This window comes from Dipteris shenzhenensis, chromosome 1 (assembly GCF_047967505.1).
Source record: "Dipteris shenzhenensis isolate YYH24624 ecotype China chromosome 1, Dip_SZ_1.0, whole genome shotgun sequence".
Taxonomy (NCBI): Eukaryota; Viridiplantae; Streptophyta; class Polypodiopsida; order Gleicheniales; family Dipteridaceae; genus Dipteris; species Dipteris shenzhenensis.
The window spans coordinates 66981933-67008620 of record NC_141596.1 but is presented as its reverse complement, the minus strand read 5'-3'; the positions used below and the strand labels follow the sequence as shown (position 1 = coordinate 67008620).

Here is a 26688-nt window from a genome sequence, read left to right as displayed (position 1 = left end):
TTGCTTCTCCCTCAAGCCACCTAGGTGCCCAGCTTTCCTGCTTCTTCCTCAAGCTACCTGAGCGCCTAATTCATCTGCTTCTCTCCCAAGCTTCCTTTCTATTTTTAGCCCTTGCTTTTTACACTAGCTCCCCTATAAATTAAGGGCCAGCCCTCTTCTATGATTCACTGCTAGCATGAGATCCTGCTCCTCCCTTGCCCAGCGCATCAATCTCTGCCAGTCTCCAGCCTGCTGCTCAACAAATCAGCTTGTTGCTGTCCATCAAATCAGCCTGCCAGTCTCCAGCCTGCTGATGGCCAGCAAATCAGCCTCAGCTTGCGCTTCAGCAGCTACCAGCAGATCAGCCGTCCAATCGCCAATCTTGCTCCATCATCTTGCCTCTTTCAGTTGTGAAATCAGCCTCCAAATCAGCCCATATCAGCTGCTTGATGGTCGCCATGCTACTGCGATTCTAATCGCACCAAATTGGTTGCTTTTTGGCCGTGTCTTGTCATGCCAAATTGCTTCTTCCTTTTCCAGATTTAGTTTTGCTTTTTAAAAACCCTAGAAAGCTTTCAGATTTCAATCCTAAGTTCTCTCCTTCGATCTTTAGATAGCCAAGCTCTTATTTACAAATGCTGAACACTATCCTTAGGGTTTTCACCTGTTCTTACTAATCCTAATGGGTGAAAACTCTGTTGTGTCTTTGTTTTAAGGTTCAAAAGAAAGACTAGATCTACAATCATGGCGCTCTTCACTGGATTCAACCAGGGGCTGCCAACGCTTACTTTCTTGCAAAGTCCGAAAGTGTATTTGTATTTGAGTCTAGTCTCTTGAAGTCGTTTTGTTCTAGGACTAGACGTCAGAAGTCCTCAAGGTTTTGTCCAAAGATTTGTATCGAATTTTGATTGGACTAGGCATCATGAATATAAAATAGGACTAGGCATGCTCAGTTGGAGGATGAACCCTATTCACATCCCGTTGGGTGTCGGTCTCTCTTCTTTCTTTGTGATTTTTCTCTCTGTCGTATGAGAATGTGGATATGTGTGTCAACAGTATTTTTATTTAAAATTCGTGAAAATTCTAAAATTCTAAGATGTAAAGTTATTTAATTGAAAAGTGCGCTTCAGCATATGCATGACTCTGACAAGTATCAAATCCAAATCATCCTTTTCAGTTGAGGAACACGATATTACTTGGGATCTAGTCCTAGGTCTGTCTAGGGTTCTCTGCGTGTGAGATTGTGTCATGCCTTTGTCTATTGAACCTTCACCATGGTGAATACCAGAAGAACTCAAAGTGGGACAGCCGAAAAGCCCGTGGCCACAAAGCAACAAAGACCTCAAAACAGGATCCTTCAAGATATTTAAAACTTTTGGAGTCTGAAGTGAAGAAAGATCCTACAACTCAAGAAAAGTGATTTTGGTTACAGTGTGATATATGCTTTGTCAGCTATAAATTTGGAAGTTGGACTTGTGATTTGTAATTACAATTTCAAGCGGTGTTTTATTTTATTTTTATTTTTATTTTTTTTTAACACACACCCATTGACCTAAATGGAAGTAGAAGAAGAAGCTTCTAGGATGGATCCAGTAGAGTCGGGAGTCCGGCCGACCCCACAGGTGTCGCGCCCTGCAGGTCATACACTGTCTGGCCAAATTGCAATGTTAGAGGATGCCTTGCAACAAATTTTAGCGCAGCAGTTACAAACAAATGTAGGGCAGTCTGAGCTAAGGAAAATGGTGCATAGTATGTCTGCCAGACCATCTCGTGAGGAGAAAGGTAAATCTCCGATGGAACCGGAGTCCAGTGTTCGTACGGTCGAGCCTAGGAGGGCTAAGGTGCCTAATATTGCCAATTATAGGCCAAAAAAGTATTCTGGTCGGATGTCTGACCGTAGTTCCGCTATAATTGAGACCTGGTTACACAAATGCAACAAGGCCTTTGCCATTTGTGCAATCACGAATGATATGAAGAAAATCCGCGAGGCCACCCATATGTTTAATGAGGCAACGGATAGGTGGTGGATAAAACAACAGAAAGATGGAGTAGCATCCACTACCTGGGAGGGGTTTAAATAGGAATTTAGAAAACACTTCCTACCTCCTGACGAAGCATCCCGAGCTTGGGATCAGTATCGAAACCTTCGTCAGAGAAATTTATCAGTGGCGGAATACACTGATAAGTTCAGAGAAAGCATAATAAAGGTCGATGAATCCCTACCTCAGTCAATCCAAGTAAAAGATTTTATCTTTGGATTGAATGATCGAATCAAGATGAAAGTTCGGGCTAAGTATGCGAACACGCTAGATGAAGCAATTGCCATAGCCCTGAACTATGAGGATGCAAAAGAAAATAGACCAAGTGGGTTTGTGCATGTTGGGACTCAGTATGGGTACCCGAAGAAAACTGGGTTTAAGAAGAAGTGGATTAGCAAAGGGAGTGCCTCACAGCCTAGTGGTCAAGCCAAGCAGGCGAAACCAGTTGAGACTCCTAAATCAAGTACCACCATTGGAATGAAAAGAAAAGTAACACCCATGGCAGCCCGGACTCGAAGTCTTCTTTGAACCCAGAGAAAAGGGAAAAAGCGAGGAGAGAAGGCTTGTGTTTTGGATGCCTTCAGCCTCATGAGTGGAAAGATTGTCCACGAAACAAAGATCGTCGAATGGCTGAGATGGTGGTCTCAGAATGCGACGTGGAAATGGAGGGAAGTCCCAGAGCAGAACAGATGCAGATTCAGCTAGCGGGATCATCTCAAAGGTCAGTACCTTTTTTGTTATGTGTGTCTGTTGCTAAGTTAGTAACTAGTGTACCTAATAATATCCTGTCAAAGCCCGCAGCAACGGGGGTATACAGCCTTTAATGGTACGGAGTTAATTAAGATGAAAGGACAAGTAGCTAATCATGAGGTCATTGTGTTGTTTGACTCAGCGTCAACGCACAATGTAATTAACTCCAAGCTTGTAAGAGGCTGAAACTAAAGACTAGCCCATCTGACTATGCATATACAGTCAGGATGGCAGACGGAATTCAACTGAAGTATGGGACCAAAGGGTTACCCAGTTGGAGCTTTGAATTCAGGACTATGCTGAGAAGCTTGATTTTGAAATGACTAAGCTTGCTCATGCAGACATAGCCCTCGGTAAGACTTGGCATTCTAGGAAGAATCCAGCCATAGATTGAAAAAAGCACATTTATCAATTCGAGATGAATGATGTCCTGTATGTCTTACGAGGTGAAAAGGATATACCTCAAGGACCGTTGGTTTCCGTGATAAAAATTCGAAAAGCTCAAGAAGAGTTTTTGTTTCTTTGTACAGCATCGGTAGAGCCGATTGATGATTCTTCGGCTAACACTGATGTTGCCCAAAATGGAGAGATGGCCAAGCTGGCTGATCAAATAGCAGAGGAGTTCTCTGATCGTTTTAGGGATGAGCTACCTTATGGGTTACCTCCAGAGCGGAATGTTCAGCATAAGATTGAACTAATCCCGTGGGCAGAACCTGTAAATAGACCTCCCTATAGATTGAGTTTTACCGAAGAAGAGAAGTTGCGAAGACAACTGGAAGAATACCTCAAGTTGAGGCAGATTCAACCAAGTTTCTCACCTTTTGCTTCACCAGTGATATTAAAGAAGAAGAAAGATGATACTTTTCGCCTCTGTATAGATTACAGAGCATTGAATAATATCACTATTAAGCACAGGTATCCGATGGCTCGGATCGATGATTTGCTAGATACATTACATGGGGCCGTAATTTTCAGTAAGATAGATCTTAAATAAGGCTACCATCAGATCCGTATTAGGGCCGAGGATGTGCATTAAACCGCTTTTAGAAGCAGGTTTGGACATTATGAGTTTTTGGTAATGCCCTTTGGACTTACCAATGCTCCAACTACATTCGTCATGCTTATGAACGATTTACTACGTCCGTATATCGGAAAGTTTGTAGTACACTTTATTGACGATATTCTGGTATTCAGTAAAAGTATTACTGAGCATCATTAACACTTAAGAATAGTGTTCCGTACTTTGAGGAAAGCCAATCTTTATGTAAATAAAAAGAAAACTATACTGTGTATGGTAAGACTTGAATATTTAGGATTCATAATTACTCCTGAGGGGGTAGAAATAAATCCAAAGAAAGTGGCTGCGATACTGACTTGGCCAATCCCTTAGAGTTTGACCGCTTTGCGATCATTCTTGGGATTTGTCCAATTTTATCGAAGGCATATCAAAGGATATTCCGAAATAGTATCGCCATTGACTGATCTGACCTCAGATAAAGTACCTTTTATATGGGGACAGAATCAACAGGAAAGTTTTAACACCATAAAACAAGCTGTGGTCTCAAGACCGGTGTTAAAAATAGTTAATCCCCAGAAACCGTTTTTTCTTCAAACCGACGCAAGTGGCATTGCGGTAGGAGCAGTTCTCCTCCAAGAGGGAAGGCCGGTAGCTTTTGAAATCAAGAAGCTGTCTCCCTCTCAAAGAAATTGGCCAACTCATGAATTAGAGTTGTATGCTGTTGTCCATGCTCTGAAAACATGGAGATATTATTTGTATGGGTCAGAGTTTTATGTTGATGTTGATCACGATACTCTGAAACATTTTTGTAAACAACCTGATTTGAGAGGCCGCCAAGCTAGGTGGGCAGAACTCATGCAGGAATTTAACTTGATGATTCGGTACCAAAGAGGGAAGGAATGTTACGCTCAAGTCGAGGTAACATGACCTCGCAAGGAATGTTACGCTCAAGTCGAGGCTAACATCCGCCAAGCTATGGATAGAGCTAAGGTGTATGCGGATGAAAACCGATCCGCTAGAGAATTTAAGGAAGGAGAAAAGGTTTTTCTCAAAGTTCCTTTGCACTCTAAGTCTTTGACTACAGCAGAGTGTGTAAGTTATCACCTCGATATTGTGGGCCATCGTTAATTCCAAAAAGAATAGGCAAGGTAGCCTATAAATTAGAATTGCCATAGGGTTGTAAGGTGCACCCAGTGTTTCATGTGTCTCGTTTAAAGAAATTTTTGCATACAGGTGACTCACTAATCTAGGGTGTTGTTTTGTTTCAGGAGATAGAGGATAATGCAAGACGCAAACCAACACGAATCCTGGACCGAGGAACAATGCAAGTGCGCAATTGGAAGATACCCACGGTGTTGGTTCCATGGCATGGTCTACCTCTATCAGAAGCTACCTGGGAATCCGTTACCAGTTACGGAGAGTGTTCCCAGACTTTATCATCGAGGACGCTGTTGCCTAAAGAGGGAAGGAATGTTACGCTCAAGTCGAGGTAACATGACCTCGGAAGGGTCAGTCGACATTTTCCTTTACAGGATCAATATTTGTACTATATTAGTTTGGGCTTCATGTAAATGATCAAAAAGGAATAAAGGTCAAGGTCCTTGGTGAGGGTGACATGGCACTAGACTAGGTGGATCTAAGGCTAAGGGACCTAAATGCATTAAATGTGCCTAGAGGCAAATGGTTTCATAGATATCCCAAGAGAGGGGTAAATGATGCATTAAGGAAGGACCCTAATTTGCAGACATGTGGCATACTAGATCCATCTAGGGAGTTTTGGAGCTCGTTGGGCATAAGCAAGCGAAAAGAGCTTTCACGTAATCTGATTTTTTTTCGAATTTTCTCAAGGCTTGCTACTAAAGAGCTATGACCGTATGGTCGTTGTAACCAGATGTTGTCGCAGGAGTTAAAACTCTGGCTTTCAATATCCACGTCACGTGACGAGGAGTAGCACTGATGAGTAGCGCACGACCAGAGCTACTGTGTGGTCACGGAACTAATTGTTGTAGGATGGCCGAGTTCATGTAAAGCTGTTGACGAGTTGAAGGTGAGGTAGCCAGCAGAGTTACGCACGTTACGGTGAATAGCTAACCAGACAAAGACCACGCTGGTATTACTTTTAGTTTATTGCGGAGCAATTTTGGAGAGTAGTTAAGCCCAAGTCTTGTGCCTTCGTCGTGACGGTGAACTGCTACGCGGAGTGGAAGCAGAAAGATCGAAGGGATTGCTACGTCAGATATACAGCAAGCTTGGTTGCATTTCAAGGAATTGGAACGCTTGCGGAGAACTCAAGACGTTGTCATATCGAAGATCAACAAAATTCACCTAAAGTTGTCGCAGTGTGCTCCAGAAACAGCTGAGAAGTATGCAGAGAAGCTTTGGATCAAGCTCCGTGCTCTATATGCTGAAGCAAAACTCTGTGCAGAGGATGAGGACAGTCGCAGGTTAATAATTTGGTTAGTACTGAAGGCTGTGGGGCGGCGTTCGAATCGTGGGTCAATTGATGTGCGAAGTCCGTGGGTTACAATAGTTACGTAAATTAGTCTTCTTTGTCATCGGATTGACCACACTGAGCAAGGCTTTCGTTGGTTGCGTTTGATCGTGAGCTCGTGTGAAGGGGTAGATAGTACAGTATGTTTATGGTCACAAGGCAGGTCATAAACGCGGACTTGGAGTGGACTACACGGACTAGTTGATCTCTTCATGCAGCAAGAATTATAACCAGGGAGCTCTCTATGCCTTGTAAGCTTTGTTGGAGAATTTGCTTGTTTATTTGCCTCCGTGTTTGAGTCAGTTTGGATTGTAGGAGTTTTCCCTAGTACAGGGAAAAGTGATTTTGGTTACAGTGTGATATATGCTTTGTCAGCTATAAATTTGAAAGTTGGACTTGTGATTTGTAATTACAGTTTCAAGCGGTGTTTTATTTTATTTGTTGATTTTTTTTTTAAACACACACCCATTGACCTAAATGAAAGTAGAAGAAGAAGCTTCTAGGATGGATCCCGTAGAGTCGGGAGTCCGGCCGACCCCGCAGGTGTCGCGCCCAGCAGGTCATACACTGTCTGGCAGAATTGCAATGTTAGAGGATGCCTTGCAACAAATTTTAGCGCAGCAGTTACAAACAAATGTAGGGCCAACTGAGCTTAGGAAAATGGTGCATAGTATGTCTGCCAGACCATCTCGTGAGGAGAAAGGTAAATCTCCAATGGAACCGGAGTCCAATGTTCGTACGGTCGAGCCTAGGAGGGCTAAGGTGCCTAATATTGCCAATTATAGGCCAGAAAAGTATTCTGGTCGGATGTATGACTGTAGTTCCAATATCATTGAGACCTAGTTACACAAATGGCACGAGGCCTTCCCCATTTGTGAAATCAAGAATAATATGAAGAAAATCCGCGAGGCCACCCATATGTTTAATGAGGCAACGGATAGGTGGTGGATAAAAAAACAGAAAGATGGAGTAGCATCCACTACCTGGGAGGGGTTTAAGAAGAAATTTAGAAAACAATTCCTACCTCCTGACGAAGCATCCCGAGCTTGGGATCAGTATCGAAACCTTCGTCAGAGAAATTTATCAGTGGCGGAATACATTGATAAGTTCAGAGAAAGTGTAATGAAGGTCGATCAACCCCTACCTCAGTCAATCCAAGTAAAAGATTTTATCTTTGGATTGAATGATCGAATCAAGATGGAAGTTCGGGCTAAGTATGCGAACACGCTAGATGAAGCAATTGCCATAGCCCTGAACTATGAGGATGCAAAACGGAACAGACCAAGTGGGTTTGTGCAGGTTGGGACTCAGTATGGGTACCCGAAGAAAACTGGGTTTAAGAAGAAGTGGATTAGCAAAGGAAGTGCCTCACAGCCTAGTGGTCAAGCCAAGCAGGCGAAACCAATTGAGACTCCTAAATCAAGTACCACCATTGGAATGAAAAGAAAAGTAACACCCATGGCAGCCCGGACTCGAAGTCTTCTTTCAACCCAGAGCAAATAGAAAAAGCGAGGAGAGAAGGCTTGTGTTTTGGATGCCTTCAGCCTCATCAGTGGAAAGATTGTCCACGAAACAAAGATCGTCGAATGGCTGAGATGGTGGTCTCAAAATGCGACGTGGAAATGGAGGAAAGTCCCAAAGCAGAACAGATGCAAATTCAGCTAGCGGGATCTTCTCAAAGGTCAGTACCTTTTTTGTTATGTGTGTCTGTTGCTAAGTTAGTAACTAGTGCACCTGATAATATCCTGTCAAAGCCCGCAGCAATGGGGTATACAGCCTTTAATGATACGGAGTTAATTAAGATGAAAGGGCAAGTAGCTAATCATGAGGTCATTGTGTTGTTTGACTCAACGTCAACGCACAATGTCATTAACTCTAAGCTTGTAAAGAAGCTTGGAGCTTTGAATTCAGGACTATGCTGAGAAGCTTGATTTTGAAATGACTAAGCTTGCTCATGCAGACATAGCCCTGGGTAAGGCTTGGCATTCTAAGAATCCAGCCATAGATTGAAAAAGCACATTTATCAATTCGAGATGAATGATGTGTTGTATGTCTTACGAGGTGAAAAGGATATACCTCAAGGACCGTTGGTTTCCGTGATAAAAATTCAAAAAGCTCAAGAAGAGTTTTTGTTTCTTTGTACGGCATCGGCAGAACCGATTGATAATTCTTCCGCTAGAACTGATGTTGCCCAAAATGGAGAGATGGCCAAGCTGGCTGATCAAATAGCAGAGGAGTTCTCTGATCGTTTTAGGGATGAGCTACCTTATGGGTTACCTCCAGAGCGGAATGTTCAGCATAAGATTGAACTAATCCCGGGGGCAGAACCTGTAAATAGACATCCCTATAGATTGAGTTTTACCGAAGAAGAGAAGGTGCGAAGACAATTGGAAGAATACCTCAAGTTAGGGCAGATTCAACCAAGTTTCCCACCTTTTGCTTCGCCAGTGATATTAAAGAAGAAGAAAGATGATACTTTTCGCCTCTGTATAGATTACAGAGCATTGAATAGTATCACTATTAAGCACAGGTATCCGATGGCTCGGATCGATGATTTGCTAGATGCATTACATGGGGCCGTAATTTTCAGTAAGATAGATCTTAAATAAGGCTACCATCAGATCTGTATTAGGGCCGAGGATGTGCATAAAACCGCTTTTAGAAGCAGATTTGGACATTATGAGTTTTTGGTAATGCCCTTTGGACTTACCAATGCTCCAGCTACATTCGTCATGCTTATGAACGATTTACTACGTCCGTATATCGGAAACTTTATAGTACACTTTATTGACGATATTCTAGTATTCAGTAAAAGTATTACTGAGCATCATGAACACTTAAGAATAGTGCTCGGTACTTTGAGGAAAGCCAGTCTTTATGTAAATAAAAAGAAAACTATACTGTGTATGGTAAGACTTGAATATTTAGGATTCATAATTACTCCTGAGGGGGTAGAAATGGATCCAAAGAAAGTGGCTGCGAACTGACTTAGCCAATCCCTTAGAGTTTAACCGCTTTGCGATCATTCTTGGGATTTGTCCAATTTTATCGAAGGCATATCAAAGGATATTCCGAAATAGTATCGCCATTGACTGATCTGACCTCAGATAAAGTACCTTTTATATGGGGACAGAATAAACAAGGAAGTTTTAACACCATAAAACAAGCTGTGGTCTCAAGACCGGTGTTAAAAATAGTTGATTCCCAGAAACCGTTTTTTCTTGAAACCGATGCAAGTGGCATTGCGGTAGGAGCAGTTCTCCTCCAAGAGGGAAGGCTAGTAGCCTTTGAAAGCAAGAAGCTTTCTCCCTCTCAACGAAATTGGCCAACTCATGAATTAGAGTTGTATGCTGTTGTCCATGCTGTGAAAACATGGAGACATTATTTCTATGGGTCAGAGTTTTATGTTGATGTTGATCACGATACTCTGAAACAATTTTGTAAACAACCTGGCTTGAGAGGCTGCCAAGCTAAGTGGGCAGAACTCATGCAGGAATTTAACTTGACGATTCGATACCAAAGAGGGAAAGATACTAAAGTTGCTGATGCCTTGTCACGCATTATGCATGATATGAGTTTCACGGTATTAGAGAGTGCTCTAATGACCGGGATTAGAGAAACTCAAAAGGTGGACGAGTTCGTCCAGAGCCTTTGGCCTAAGGCTCATGTGTTCAAACCCGGGGAAAAGGATGACCTCGCATCCAGAAAAGGCCAAAATTATGCAAGATATGCCATAAGGGATGGTATGCTGAAAAGAAATGGCAAGGTAGTAGTACCTAATCAGAATGATCTCAGGCAGAGAGTCATTCGACAAAGCCATGATAGCCCATGTGCGAGACATCTAGGAGTCGCGAAGACAAATGATCTCGTGAAGCGAGATTTCTTTTGGCCAAAGATGAAAAAGCATATTCATGAATATGTGACACGTTGTTTTTCGTGTCAGGTAAGTAAGGCAGAGCGGGTGAAACCACCCGGACTTTTACAACCTTTGGAAATACCATTAGGTAAGTGGGAGAGCATTTCCATGGACTTTATTGTAGGTCTGCCTACGACACAAGGTAAATATGATTCTATCCTTGTGGTGATTGATCGTCTTACCAAGATGGCTCACTTCATTCCAACTAGAGAGTCTGTTAGTGCCTCGCAAGTGGCAGATTTGTTTATTAGACATATATTTCGTTTGCATGGATTACCCAAATCCATAGTGTCAGACAGGGATGTCAAATTTACCAGTCATTTTTGGACTGCGGTATTTGAGACACTAAGGACTGAGTTGGGAATGAGTAGTGGGGATCATCCAGAAACGGATGGTCAGACAGAAAGAATCAACCAAATTTTAGAGGATATGCTTAGCGCATATGTGTCATTGAGGCAACATACATGGGACAAGTGGTTGCCATTGTTAGAATTTGCCTACAATGATAGAAAGCATTCCTCTACAGGGTTCAGTCCGTTTGAGCTGAACTATGGTTATAGGCCAGCGAATCCAACTATAGTTGGAATACCTCAGAAAGTGCCTAGTGCCGCGAACTTTGTGGTTCAGATGCGGGAGATGCTAGCACTTGCGAGAGCTAACATCCGCCAAGCTATGGATAGAGCTAAGGCGTATGCGGATGAAAACCAATCCGCTAGAGAATTTAAGGAAGGAGAAAAGGTTTTTCTCAAAGTTCCTTCGCACTCTAAGTCTTTGACTACAGCAGAGTGTGTAAGTTATCACCTCGATATTGTGGGCCATCGTTAATTCCAAAAAGAATAGGCAAGGTAGCCTATAAATTAGAATTGCCATAGGGTTGTAAGGTGCACCCAGTGTTTCATGTGTCTCGTTTAAAGAAATTTTTGCATACAGGTGACTCACTAATCTAGGGTGTTGTTTTGTTTCAGGAGATAGAGGATAATGCAAGACGCAAACCAACACGAATCCTGGACCGAGGAACAATGCAAGTGCGCAATCGGAAGATACCCACGGTGTTGGTTCCATGGCATGGTCTACCTCTATCAGAAGCTACCTGGGAATCCGTATACCAGTTACGGAGAGTGTTCCCACACTTTATCATCGAGGATGCTGTTGCCTAAAGAGGGAAGGAATGTTACACTCAAGTCGAGGTAACATGACCTCGGAAGGGTCAGTCGACATTTTCCTTTAAAGGATCAATATTTGTACTATATTAGTTTGGGCTTCATGTAAATGATCAAAAAGGAATAAAGGTCAAGGTCCTTGGTGAGGGTGACATGGCACTAGACTAGGTGGATCTAAGGCTAAGGGACTTAAATGCATTAAATGTGCCTAGGGGCAAATGGTTTCATAGATATCCCAAGAGAGGGGTAAATGATGCATTAAGGAAGGACCCTAATTTGCAGACATGTGGCATACTAGATCCATCTAGGGAGTTTTGGGGCTCGTTGGGCATAAGCAAGCGAAAAGAGCTTTCACGTAATCTGATTTTTTTTTTGAATTTTCGGAAGGCTTGCTACCACCGAGGTTGGCTGGGAGGTTATTGAATGTGCCTGCACCCGTGAATCGATGTAACAGTTTAGGAGCAAGCAGATTTTAGTGTGAGATTAAGTCAAAAGTTATTTACAGGATTGTATATGTCAAGCTTGCTTTCTGATACTACGGCCTGTTTCGAATCACCCAAAAGATCAATGATGTCTCTTTCCGATTACATCTTCCCTCACATTGGGATATCCATAACGCTTTCCATGTCAATATACTTAAGCGTTATGAAGGACCCACACCATCCGGTCTAATCGATGAGCCTCAACCGTAGGTTGAAGATGAAGATGAAGTTATCATTCCCGAGCAGATTATTTCTCATCAAGATAAGCGTACGCGGGGAGGACGCTATGAACGAAAGTACCTTCTCGAATTTTTGAATTACCCCACTATTGATACAAAGTGGGTCACCAATATCTTGTTGACTATCCTCATCTCATTCAGTTATATGAAGAAGCCTTATATTTGAGTACCCCAGTCTAGTTGTTGTCAGTTGACGACAACTATTTCGGTGATATAGGAAATGTAACCATCTTTTCTACTACCATTACTATTCTCTTTTTAGTTTCTTGGAATCTCATTTTTACTAATCACATGTGTGTATTCTGTATGTGAGTTCTGGTTGCAGTACTCCACATTCCAGCCGGCCATCTACATGCTCATCTGCAGTTCAGAGTACTCTTTCATGGCTGATCACCATGCATGCTCTCTTCAGTCTAGCTCATGGTGTGACTAGTCACCATCTGCCCCAAACCCTCGAAGATAGCATGCAATGCTGGTTTGGGCCATGCAACGAGGACACGTAGCATCTGCCCCAAACTGTGATCTCCATAGGTTCACTGCAATCCCTCCATGGATAGAAAGCCAAAAGAAAAGAGTGATCTTTCTATTTCGGGGGGATTTCCAAAGCCTCTTCCAAAAAACCCTCTGCAAATCCTGAGAAATCTGAAAATTCTCCCAATGAGTAGCTCCGGAAGGTCTCTAGTCTCCGCAATTGAGCTGGAATTTCCTAGCATTACTGACTGAGTAAGAATCGGGTCAGGATCTAGGTACCACTGTGCATCAGAACCATGCTCCACAAAACCTACGATCCGCACAGGCTGAAATGGAACCTCCATGAAAATATCATCTGTGGATCTGGACAGTCTGCCTCCCGTGTAAACATCAAATACAATGGCATCCTCACCTGCACGTCGGAAGGCAATAACCTGTAGAGGGATGCCCACTCTAGAAACAGCCCCCATCCAAGTGGAGCAAGTAATAGCCATATCCTCTGTATCTAACCACTCCACTTGTATGGCTACATCAATCTGTTGGATCCTTCCTGCACTCCCTCTGAGGTGACTCACGAAGTCGTCTCTGCTGGCAAGTGGCAGCTTCCTAAAAGCCTTCCAAGAACCCACCAAGGAGGCAGGTCCCCTCTCCCATCTAGACCACTGCATATAATGCGAGGTGCCAAGTGGTATGCCATGCTCATTCGATATACTATCATTCCACATGACAGGCTACCTATCAATCTCTTCACAAGAGGATGGTAGAACTCTCCGAAGAGTACTCTTGAAGCTAATCCAAGCCTTCAGGATAGCAGCTGGTTTGCAAGCAGTTTTGGACTCAGAGTGAGTCAATTTGCAGACTTTTGCCACTTTTTGCAGATTTTTGGGCAATTGTAGAGCATTGTGGTGCATTTCGAGCCTTTGATAGGCTGTGACAGTATTCGTCATTGTGGGCAGATTTTCTTTGGCAAATTTTACTTGTGCATTTTTGCATCCCAGGAAGGGATTTTACTTGTTCAGTTTGCTGTGTTTTTTAAGTTTATCTGGGAAAAATGGCTCGGAACAACCCCAATGAGGTGTTTGGAGTCCTAACACAGGAGGATAAGTTGGATGGCACCAACTACTCCTTGTGGAGTTTTATGGTTCGCAACATCTTGGTTGGCAGACATCTTTGAGATTATGTCAATGGAGATGAAGCAAGGCCAGATTCTGTGGCTACACCTGTCACTCCTACAGCTAGAGGCAGAGGTAGAGGTCAAAATGCAGCACAAGTAATTGGAGCTGCTGCTCCAGTGGCTCCCATAGCAGAGCAGAAAAGATGGGATTCTAGGAATGCACAAGCTCTATCAGTGATTTCTCTTTCTGTCAAGAGGTTCATTATTCCTCACATTCAGTCATGCAAGACCTCAAAGGCGGCTTGGGAGATATTGGAGAGTATGTTTGCAGCAAGAAATGATGCCAGAGTTTCCTTTCTGAAGAGAGAGCTTTCTCACACGCATATGGATGAGGGAGATTCCATGAATACTCACGTCACAAAGCTTCAGGATTTGAGGAAGCAATTGCTGAATATTGATGAAGTCATTCCAGATTCACATATGATTACCACCACTCTGAATTCTCTGCTTGAGTCTTATCTTGGTTTCCACACCTCGCTGAATTTGTCATTGAGGGGGGCCAACAATCCTCTCTCTTTTCACGAGTTGGTACGACTTCTCTTGCAAGAAGAGCATACACGAAGAAATATGGCAACACAGGCTGGCGAGCATGCCATGCTTTCTAAGTTTAAGCCCAAGGGAAAAGGGCAGCAAAAGCAACATGCCAATCAGCCCGCACATCAGCATAAAGCTGATTCAGGACAGGCCTCTTATAAGGCTAAGGGTGATGCAGATAAGCCTAGGAAGAAGGGCATTTGTCACTACTGCAAGAAGCCAGGTCATTATATTAGTGAATGCAAGAAGCGCATAGCTAAAGAAAAGAAAGGGGATTCATGTATGGCTGTGTGCGCTATGAAGGGTCATGAACCAGAAATCTGAAGCCCCTCTAGCTGTCCAGTATCAACCATGTGATCCATATAAAGAAGCAAAGGATGTGAAGCGATGGCATAAAGCAAGGCACTGAGAGGGCATCCTTGTCGAACCGAACGTTCAAGAGTCCAAGACTCAGACAAATGTTTCCCTATAAAGCATTGTGCAGTGGAATTTGAATAAAGCCAATATATGACATTAGATAGCTTTGGCCCAAAACCAAGTTTTTGCATGATTTGAGAGACATAATCCCACTGTACTGTATCAAAAGCCTTCACCACATCCACCTGCATGACCAACACATCTTGATCTGAATATTTAGCATATTCCATTGCGATAAGTGTGTTAGTGATATTGTCATGTATGTGCCGTCTTGGAACAAAACCATATTGCATGGGATGAAGTCCATCATGAAGAATATCCTTTATCCAATGTACCAACATTTTGGCAATCAGTTTGTATATCACCGGCATCAAAGTGATTGGCCTCCAGTCATCCATAGTCTCACAAAGAAGCTTTTTGGGCACAAGCTTAACCAGACCATGCTTCCAAGCTGAGGGAAGATGTTGGTGCTGCCATGCTGCATTAATAAACTGCAGAATTGGACCCTTCATTTCTGGCCAAAAGGCTTCAAAAAATTCAACCGTCAGACCATCCCAGCCAGGGGATTTATGTTTACCCAAATGCTTAAGGGCTTCATCCAATTCATCATCTGAAAAAGACATTTCCAGCATTGAGGCTTTTTGCGGGGAGACAATGGGAGAAACAAGTTCAGTAAATCTGTTACGAGCCAATGCGACCTGAGGTGCAGAAGAAGATGGCTGAGAATAAAGGAGCTGAAAATGATCCAGACATTGTTTTTCGAGCTGAGAGAGAGACTGGGTCCAAAGACCATCTGATTTCCTTACCCTCATGATAGATTGACTTTGTATGTGTGCATGTAAGTTCCAAAAAAAAGATTTAGAGGAACAGCCCTTATCTAGCATAGGTTTAACTCTGGCCCTAATCTGCCATTTAGACAGCTTGCGTTTGTCATTGGCATCAATTATAGAGGAAGCACAAGACAGTAAATGCTGCTCAGAATCAGATAGAGATCTTTGATGACTAATCTGTACAAGATACTGCTTGTATGATTTTGCCCACTGGATATGCTGTCTGGTTTCTGCCATGTACCATCTTCCATATTCCTTGATGACATTTTGAATACGATGTATGAAAGAGATCCAAGCAAATTCCAGATCCTCCTGAGCATGGGATAGCAATGGCCTGCAAGCCAGTCTCAGACGATCATATGCTGAAATTTTTCGTGAGAAAGATAGAATTGATTAACCTGTAAATTTCTGACTGAAGAGAGCTGCAAGTCATCCAGAGGCATACCAAAAGAAAGGGTGAGCCAAAGTGGAGTGTGATCAGATAATTGTTGTGAATAATCAGTCCACATCTGACATGTATATTCATCATATTGCTGAGCATGAATGAGATAATATCTATCAAGCCTGGCCCAATAATCTGTAAAAGCATTATGATGATATGTAAATCCCATCACTGAAGGATGAGTTGCTGTCCATAAATCCGCAAATCGAAGTGATGATGTCATGTGTTCCCATTGCTGGATTTCAGAGGGCAGCATATGTGATTTATGAGTGGTATTGTCCTTCCAGTGAGGAGAATTGTTGAAATCACCACAAAGTAGAGCATTAGAGGACCAAGGATATTGCTTTATGGAGTTCCACATTTGAGCTCTGGAAGCTGAATTTTGAGAGGCATACAAAGATCCTATTTCAAAAATCTCTCCATTGATCATACATTGGATAATCATCCATCGTCCACCTAGATCATTATATGCTATCCAGGGTTGCAGATCATGTCTAGCTAAAATGCACAGCCCAGAGAATTGTTCCGATCCTGAATAAAATATATCATATCCTGAAAAAACCCATGCTGTCCAGCAAAAAAATGCTGATTATGCTCTTGGAGACATACAACATCCGGATGAGTTGTATTTATATAATGCCAAAGAAGCCTCCATTTATTCTGGTTGCAGAGGCCCTGTATATTATAGGAAAAACATTTAAGAGAAGCACGCATGAAAATATATACAAGAGAATGATCGGTCCTCCAAAAGAGCGGGAGGCCTCAAGCCTCTGCCATTGCCACAGGGTCTTGCTGACCCTCAGCTTCCAATTCCCTGATCATATCATCTTCTTCACAAAGGGGAAGACCCTTCTTGACTGCATTGACCCATGCCTTTGAGATGGGGCTGCTTGAAGAGGTAGAAGATTGTCCTGGAGAAGGAGCAGAGGCATCCCAATTACGAGATTGGAGAGGTCTTTGTTTGAGAGGCACCGTCTTCTTTGCAGTCTGCCATCCCTCATGAGATGATGAAATATTTTCTCCTAACTTGCTTTTGCCTTTATCCTTATTTTGAGCTGAATTGGCCTGGCTCCCTGTATGAACTGAAGGCTTTGCTCCTTTAGCTTCAATCTTTTCCACATATGTCTTCCGACCTCCTTTATTAGATGGCAGAGGAATAGCAGCTGGAGGAGGTGGATGAAGGATAGAAGGACACTCCGAAGCAAGATGCCCAAATTTGTGACAAGAAAAACAAGCTCCAGCAAAAATGCCCCATTTTAAGGTGAAATATTTCTTGCCCAAATTAACACCCTCAATCTCAACTGCAATAGAAGAAGGGGTCGGTCTATCAGTATCCCATAAGATGCAAAAACGATTTTTATTACCTGTTGGACGAGGGGGACAGATCACTTGTCCCAATGTCATAGCTAAACCTGGAAGCTCTATTCTCATATAATCTGGAAAATCAGCCACTTCAACCCATACGGGGCAATGATGCTTGATGAGGTTCTGATAATCCTTATTAGGGGACCAGGGCATGATATGCACCATCTGGCGACCAAAAAATAAAGGGGACTGCTCCTTATCCAATCAGCAAATGTCTACTACTAAGTCATCTCCCATTTGAAATGGCATCATGGGTACCCGCATTTTAGCATGTTCCTCCTTAGTTGGCTTTATAGATGGGTGGTTGTAGTAATTCTTTCCAGTACCTCTCTCAAGGATCTCATGTGACCTTGTTGTTGTTTGGTCATCAAAGGGGAGCTAACCTCTACCACACATCTAGCATGAGATTAGAAGTCAATGTGATGGATGCACTCAAAAGACTCTTAGGCAGCCTGTGAGACATTACAAACTTCATCCACAAACCCCATCAAGGAGTAGGATAGTGGCATATACTTTCAATGTATTTCGGTGAGGTGTAAGGTGGCATAATCCCCCTCATTCCATCTTCACCTCGTTTGATTGGCTGAAAGGGTAGTGAGTAATACATTTTTGTACTCCATCTGACGTTGGTTCATTCTTGCTATTGCTTCAGATCAAGGCTTGCTCATTCTATTATTTATTTATTTTGGAGACTTATATATCTTCACTATACACTTTTATGTACCTATACTAGCATCTCATGGGAGAAGCCCTCTCAAGCCCATAGAGAGATGTACCGAAACACAAATCTTTATTATATTGAATATATCACTTGCACTAGAAAACAAGAATTCTTTATCACATCCTCAAATGTCAGAGATGGAAAAGGAAGATCAAATCGTTTGGAATACATGGCAACCCACCTGTAGAACATTTGGCAAGTTCAAACGTTGTGCAAGTTGTGTGGCAATAGTTGATTTTCCCACACATGCAGTTCCACATACAAGTATGACAAGTGGTACCCTTTGATGATGGAACCTGGAGAACAGAGATTTGATCCGTGAGGGAAATGTATATAAAACTAGTAAAGCCTTCTTCAAGGGAAGAAGCTTAAGGAGATAATGGCAATCCACATCATTGGATAAACAATCATTCATTTCAAGGTAATATCCTTCACATAAAGGACTTCGCTAAATAAACTTGACAGCAAACAACACAAGTTGATGTGAGCAATTGATAGACTGAAATTTCAATTCAAACACCTTATACAAGCCTAACAGATTTCGACGTAAATAGGCATTTCAATGAGTCAAGCCTACATGAAGCCTTCCATTGCAATGTAATAAAATGGAACCATTGACTGTGGGAATATAAACCAGACTCTTAATCCACTTGCCCTAATCTGATATCTAATTCTTGAGCAGACATGTCTTCAAGAATTGTAAATATAAAAATGAAATGAAAGATGAATACATGTGCTCAAGTTAAATGCCCATCTAACATTATAACCTCTAGGTCCCAGCTCCAGGCAAAACTATCCTTTTACTAACTATTGAAGGAACCAAGAATGGAACTCACCTGGTCATCAGCTTATAACGATTGATATATTCCTCACCATACCCACGCCGTTCCATAAGCTTTCAAATTTTCAAAGCACCACAAGAAGATCAAAACCAAGAATAAACAGCAATAGCCAGGGATGTTTATCAATAACCAACAAAATCCTTGGCATGGCTATTCATTTTGAGTATCAGAAGTAGTGGATGTAAATGAATGTTCACCAAGAACAATGTACAATACACATCAAAGAAGTAAGTTATGAAATAGCATTATTACAATTAAGTACACGGCATGCTCTGCCACTCAGTTATCAGCAAAAGAGATGTTACCTTACCTTGAACAGGTTAGCTTCAAGGTCTGTTTGTGACCTGTGGTAAAAACAGGAAACATTGTATTCAGAAACAGCGAGCATCTTTATGTTACGATTCCTATCTGAAAATTAGAAGATTACATACACATCAAGAAGACTGTTGTCGATAAGCAGCTTCTTTAGCTCGAGGGAAATTTTAATAGCAACATGATTTGGAATCTGCATGCACGTGGTCTGCATTAGAGTTACGGGCAAATACAGAGTCCCTTGATACATAAAGAAGAAAGAGGAGTCTAGTTGGATGGTGACATCTCAAGAGGATGTTAACGAATATGACATCTACAAGAGGATGTTAACCAATACATAGTCTGCACAACATGTCCAGGAAGCAAAGCTACGAATTAACAGGCAAGAAACATCTGAGTACTGCCTGACTTTCTAGTGCATTCATTTCATTTCAAGTGACAAAAAGAATACTCTTAAAAAGGCTTGCAGAAGCAACAAGAGTGCAGCAACAATAGGCATTCAATAGCAAGAACCTCAAATCATATTGAGTCAATACGTCATGGATAGGACATGGCACCGATACCCATTTGATGCTGATTATATATATGCTCTATGCGGTCATACACTTCACACATCATACCTTTTAGACGATTGTAACGTAGGCTCAAGGTTGTAGGACTGCCTCGGGCCAGCTCAGGGTTTTGTCCCATAGGTTGAGGATATAGGCAAGATGCAGGGTTGTCCCACCAGACCAAAGAATATGCTTGGCATGTGACTTACAAGAAGTTAAGATTGACAACCGTTGGATCTTCAGAGACCCCACATACTACAAGATCAGAGGGCAGTGCCATTGCCTCTTCCTAGAGAGATTAAGGCACTTGTGTCGCTTCATATGATGACCAAATCAAAGATACTTGTCCCTCTATTTCAATCCGTCGACGGAAATCTCAGTCCGGTGACGAAAAATTTTCTTCCGTCGATGGAATTTGGGATTCCAGAATCCACTTATAGAGATAAGAAGTCACAGAGACCACGTATGAAGATCATGCAATATGACTAGGCTGCATTACCACAGACACTTGTCAATTCCTTACATCAAGAAAAGGATAAGAATCGCACATGACAGGAAAACATGGAACAGTCCTATGGACTAGGAGCCCAATTGCACTAGTACATGCACAACCTCGGCTATCCGTACAGCAGCACTTCTCTGATCCAACCAACGAGATCTGCATCAACGCTTACTACGAAGCCAACGATAACCAAGAGCTCATAATTGGCAAGGACTAATTGAGATGATTGATCATCATGGGCAAAGAACTTATACAGAAACTCGAACAACTAGTTGCCAATGGCAAATCACTAATTTGCTTCGGAGGCAAAGACAAGCCACACCTTCCCCAGAGTTCTATGATCTCTGATCCTTCAAAGAGATGCATGAGGAGGCATTGATTGCCTCCATCTATCTCCATTAGACCAGCTGACGACAATACCAGCCAGACTGATTTACATTGTACCGCTCCTCAGCAGAGTGGTACCTAGTAGGTTATTTATTTTTCTTACTCATCTCAAGAGATTGGGCTCTCCCATCTAGCATTTCATTGTATTGTAACTTGCCTTGTTTACCTTTTTGGGGCAAGAAAGAAGGAAAAGGTGTGTATGTCAGAGATGGGAAGGGCACAATCTTGGATACCAAAAAGGAAAATGTACACATAGTCATTCGATGCCCTTAGAATCAAAGAATGGAATGTGGAGGCTTCTCATTCGACACATGTTTGTGGCGGAAAGTGATGCTTCTAGCTCTTGAAAGATGGGAACACAACACATATGAGACTCTAAAGATGGAAGGATTCACAGTGGCATCGATTTGGAACAACAAAGATGACCTAGGAGGCAGAAGGATTGGAGGAATAGCCTGCTACATCCACAACCAATAGTAGCATTGGTAGTGAAGGACAATTTAAACAAGTAATACATGTGGCTGGAAATCAGAAAACGTGAAGAGAAGGTGTTACATACTTACTAAATTTGGTAGAGATGACGACCAGACTTCTTCCTCTTTTTATTGTCATCAAGGCGAGGCTTTCTTGGTCACCCCGAGTCTAAACTTTGGTGAGCCACGTAGTATTTCACACAGCAAACCAGACAAGTAAAATCCCTTCCTGGTTTGTAAAATGCACAACCAGAGTCTACCAAAGAAAATCTGCCTACAGTGACAATTACTGTCACAGCCTATCAAAGGCTTGAAATGCACCACAATGCTCTACAAATGCCCAAAAATCTGCAAAAAGTGGCGAAAGTCTGCAATTTGACTCACACTGAGTCCAAAACTACTTGCAAATCTCCCAAATGCTCTTTCAACTGCCAAATTGCATCCGAAATGCAAAAGCCCCAAATTTCTGCAAGAAATTGCACCTAAAAGGGGCAAATGAACTAAAGGCCCCAAATTTTTTCAATTCTCTGCAAAAAATGCAAAAGCCCCAAATGTGCTCCCAAAATGCCAGCCAAACAATGGCTATCTGCAAGAATGCCTACCAAGAACACCTGGAAGATTCACCTACAAGGAAAAAGCTTGCAAAATGTACGAACACCTTCAACTTGTACCGAACTAACAGTACGGAACTGTCGATACGGATGTACGGACTAAGCAGTATGGAGGCAGTTCGCACGTGCGGTGCTGATGCAATACAAACGGCAGCAGCAAACTATACAATGATCGTACTCTTGTACGAACGAATGGCGCCTGCTGTACGATCGTACGGAATGCGGACTGGTACATGCTATACAGCCGCCAAACGCAATTCGTACGGCAATGTACGGTGTCAGATCCGCTGGCGATGGAAAAAGTATGAAATCTATACAGTCGTACGGACTGTACAAAATAGCAATTGGAAGGCACGAGCTGGAGCGGGTTGAAGGCAAGAAGAGGGCAGGGTGAACCTGCTCTAATACGAAATGTGAACAATGGAGAGTAGAGAGCAAGAGTGTGGGCAAACGTAAGTGTACTAAATAGAAGGCAACCACACGCTGTGTTTTACCCTTATGTACAAACTCAAGCATTCTCTCAGGAAGGGTTAGCTTCACTACCTTGCAATGGAACCAAGGCATACCCAAAACAACGTCATGATGTTTTAATGGGGAGATGAAGAAATCCTCCTGATCAACATAATTCTGTAGATAAAGACGGAGCTTCCCTATCAAGGGAGTAAAAGGCACAAGGTCCCCACAAAACATCTGGTCACCATCCAGGGCCCTACCTAACTCCTCCGTCTTTATCCCCAACCTCACGGCTAAATCGTTTGAGATGAAGTCATCTATAGCCCCAGGATCAAACAATATAATACTTAGATAATCCTAGTCTATGTAGGCGTCCCTCACCATGCAAAACCATGCATTAATAAAAAGGATACTCTAGTTAACCGTGGTCAACCCTCTTGACCGTAGTCAAGTCTCCCTTACCTCTCTCTGGTAGAAGTCAACTCTGTGGTTCTCAGATTGATCATTGTCAACCTTCTTTGACCGAAGTCAAGTCTCTTGGCCGTGTCCAAATCTCTTTGATCATTAGTCAATGATTCGACTAAGGTCAAATAAAAGTCTTTGACTCTTTGACCATAGTCCAACACTTTGACATGTGGTGACAAGATCTATGATGATATTAAGGCGAAGGGGATTTCTTCACAAAAGCTGCAGCCTACCAAGAATTCCGAGTAGAAGACCCAAGCCTCGAGTCCTTCACGAACTCCAGTTGTGGCAAATGCAAAAGCGCATAAAGAAAGCTGAACAAACCCTTCAATATATAAAGGAAGGCCATTTCTTCCTTTGCACGCAAAAGGGGATGCAATATACGGCAAGGCAAAGAATGCTATTTTGACCAAAGTCAAAGGTAACACTATCGCTTCCGTTCGTGCCACAGTCTTAGGTCACAGTTCTTGCAAGAAACATTGTAGCTTTAATAGGAATGTGTTCAAACCCACCGTGCACAATGCACATCCTAGTTGACTTTGGAAGTTCTCAAAATTTCTTGAATACTAAACTTGTGCAGGAGTTGGGTTCCCAAAGCAGTCGAGTGACCATGTCCACGAGGTGGATATGGCAGAGCAAGATGATTTGGGATCAATGCGACGCGGATTTCCCCCACGATACTCTGAAGATCTAGACTTCATACTGATGAATTTAAATAGAGTGAATGTAATTCTAGGGAAAGAACGGTTGCATAAGTTGAATGTCCAAACCGATTGGCAGAGCCATACGTTAACTTTTGTCAAAGGGGAGTACACAATGCATCGCACGGAGATTTTGATGTCCCACTCTCCCTTGTTGTAAACTTGGCAAGTTCTAAGTGTATCAATGTGTATTATGTACTTTTGCATCTGACGTTAATAATGCGAATGACTTAGATGAATGGGAAAGAGACACACGTGCTAAGAGCTGATGTATTTCAATCCGGGTTGCCGATTGGTTTACCACCTGTTAGGATGGTAGATCATTGGAAGAGTTAGTTCCAAGAGCTCAGCCTGTAAGCATGGTTCCTTACAGGATCATCCAATATTAGACTAAAAACACTGTCAATCAATACTCTTGGGAGAAAAGTACGCAATTTTTATTGCACCAAGAGTATTAAATGGTCTGGTTCTGCCCTAGGTTTTACAACCTCCATGGAAAGATCATCATCTGAAGGGGAAACTTGTGAAAGAGACCAAGGATCAATTGATAACACTATAAAGAAAACCAAATAGGATGTCAACCAGGGTGGATTTTGAGTTAAAAGTTTAGAATCGTAATTTGTATAGAGTGATCCTCTATCAAGGGAAAGCAGAACTCCTTTAGATTCTTATTTCCTCTTACTAGGAAATGTATTTATGGTTTTTTCTAAACATAAGCAAGTCAAATAGATAGAAGTAAACCTTTGTCACTGTAAGCATCCTGCTGACTAAAAACCTCGACAGCACATAATAATGGTCTGCATTATCTCCCAGCCATACACGAACCTGTTCAAACCCATAGTAGAAGTTAAGAATTGATTATAATCATCCTCAACAAATTTTAAGCACTCATATAATTCATGTTAGAAATGACTAAAGCAAGTTTACAGGAATGTATGGTAACACACACGCTTACCACATCTTTCTACCAGAGATAAACAAAGCAAGATAACAAGAATATATGGTGACACGTATGATTGCCAGACCTTCCTTAATACCTACTACGCCAGGTCAGACTTACAAATAAACAAAACATCATTCAACTTAGAAAATGGAACATTCACATAAAGCCTGTGTGAAACAGACTGTAAATATTCCATACAATTCATGACATCTTCACCAAAAGTGTTTCACATACTCAAATAGTCTCTGCCCTCTCCACACATTTCGCAAGCCAAAAAGCTACATTCAATCCAAACTTATATTTTATGATTGCTCGTGTCTATCTAAGAAAACATCCCATGTTTTCCTTCCTCCTCCATCCCGCTGTTACTCACATGCCTACTCTCTTTTACCCACTTGAGGTAATCCAAACCCAACGTGCTCAGAGGTTTGCCTTATCCTCTTCGGTTCCAGGTGATAACAATTAGATAAGGATCATACATCCAAAGCACAAGGTTGAAGGAATATGCAATACAAAGATGGGGAATGGGTTCACCTCAGGTTTAACAAATATGCTCCTTTGAAGGATAATACAGCGCAGATGGAGACCATCGAACTGACAGAATTTTAGGTACTATGAAACCCACAGTTTATAAAGAAGGGGGAAGGTCTATTTTTTGAGATAGAATTGCCAACAATATCCAAAATCCAAATGTTCCCCTGTCATTGCTTACATAAACCTTCATCCAAAGTTGCCTCCAGTACTTGAAAAAGCACAATATATGCCAAAGGAGATTGTTAGGCTGAGAAAGCATGCGCTCAGAAACAAAGCTCAGGTGGAGCATTGCATGCATGTAAGGATTTCTAAGATAGCATCCTTCATAACAGCCAGCTTCTGGTAAGGAGCTGTCATCTCCAGGCATGCTTACTCATGTCACATATCTGTACCCACTTAACATATCAATACGAGTGTTTCGTCGTTACTGATCTCCGAACAGTACTTCTAAAGTGGCCTTACACTAATATGAAAACCTTGATGGACGTCTTATTTTAATGATTTGTATTGCTATTTCCCCCAAAAAACAGTACTTCAGACATCATGTGCTTTGTACATTTGTTCGGATCATTGGATTGCTCCTCAAATTTTTAACAACAGGGTTGCCAAGCTATAAGTTTTTAAACAACTTTCTTCAAAGTCTTTAGACATCATGTACCCTGCAAAACGACAAGTCCAAACATCTAGAAATGCCCGAAATCAAGTTATAACATAGCCGGATATTGTCCGATCTTGACTGCCATAATCAGTAACACAGAAATCGAGCGTTTAGCAACGATATACAGTGAGGACGATGAGATTGTTAACTTCAACAATTTAAAAAAGGGTGTTGTGAGCAAACCTTTACGAAATCATATTTGGATGATGTGTGCCGAGAATGAGGAGAAATCGGTGGGGCACTTTGCCAAGAATTGTTTTCTTCAATATGCTGTCCATTTTCTTTGCCTTTTCCATCTGAACCCTCTGCATTGCTCTTTTTTTCCTCACCTTCCCAAGTCCCTTCTCCACAATCTACTACTATGTCTTTCTTCATGCCAAAAGCTCTTTTGGTGAATTCTTGAATGAATGTACGTACTGCCACAATTTGATGCAAACTGATCACCTTGCTGAGACTCCAGGTAAATTCAGTGTATCAGCTTTGATGTACAGACCACAGCCACAATGATCCACTCCAAAAAGCACAAGAAAATGAAGAGGATTATATATATCTCTGTTTGGCAGCGGAACGATCGTCTACAGAGGTAAGGGGGCGGGGGGGGTTATAAAGTGGCAGGTAAGCCTGGCGCTGTAGTCAGCTCAATTGAATTGATTAAGCAGAAAGATGGTGAGAGATTAATCAGACAGTTTATAAGTCCTGTTTCTTCGATGTACTACTTAACCTCCGGTGCAAATGATCACGGGATCATTAAGCTGGCTGAAGGTCTGGTAATCTGGTACAGGTGGTCTGATGGTCTGGTAATACTTGCTTTATTTGTCAGGCGAAGGGCTTTTATATTGCAAAGAAGGATGATCAGGGAGGCCAAGGAGTGTCGGAGATGGTGAGCTCGGTGGAGACAAAGTGGTGGCTCTTGGTGCAACTATTGTTCTTGTTTCTAAGGCGACTAAAGAATTGCAAAATGAGTAGGTTGGAAGTAGTGCCGAAGAAAGGTAAAGCACATCTTATCCTTCGAAGGGTGAGGGTATGCTTAAGGGTGGGGGGTTGGGGTTGTGGGTTCAGGTTAAGCTAGGGTGGCGCTAGTTAGTTGAGTTTGTCTTCGATGTGTGTGGGTTGGAGAGCAGTGTGGATCAACAATTGCCAGACGTTTATTAGCATTTGAAGGGGTGCAGCGGAAGAAGCCTTAGGGGAAGGAGGGAATATACCAAAATGGTCGAATATTGCAAATTGT

At 42.2% G+C, this 26688-nt stretch overlaps 1 protein-coding gene across 2 annotated transcripts in view; it reads right to left on the bottom strand.

The window, feature by feature from the left end:
• LOC147906253 (P-loop containing nucleoside triphosphate hydrolases superfamily protein) overlaps window positions 1-26377 on the bottom strand; it is a 135250-nt gene extending 108873 nt beyond the window's left edge. The window contains exons 1-6 of one of the 2 annotated variants that reach the window (XM_087383802.1): window positions 25644-26377; window positions 24067-24150; window positions 19302-19375; window positions 19181-19214; window positions 18865-18923; window positions 18210-18324 (exon numbers count right to left, since the gene is read on the bottom strand). In XM_087383802.1, the coding sequence (XP_087239928.1) occupies window positions 18210-18324; window positions 18865-18923; window positions 19181-19214; window positions 19302-19375; window positions 24067-24150; window positions 25644-25835 (558 nt within the window). In that variant the 5' untranslated portion in view covers window positions 25836-26377. Of the gene's footprint in view, window positions 1-18209; window positions 18325-18864; window positions 18924-19175; window positions 19215-19301; window positions 19376-24066; window positions 24151-25643 lie in introns of both variants that reach the window. The other variant, XM_087383812.1, reaches the window with a different exon arrangement.
• Window positions 26378-26688: the final 311 nt, after the last annotated feature.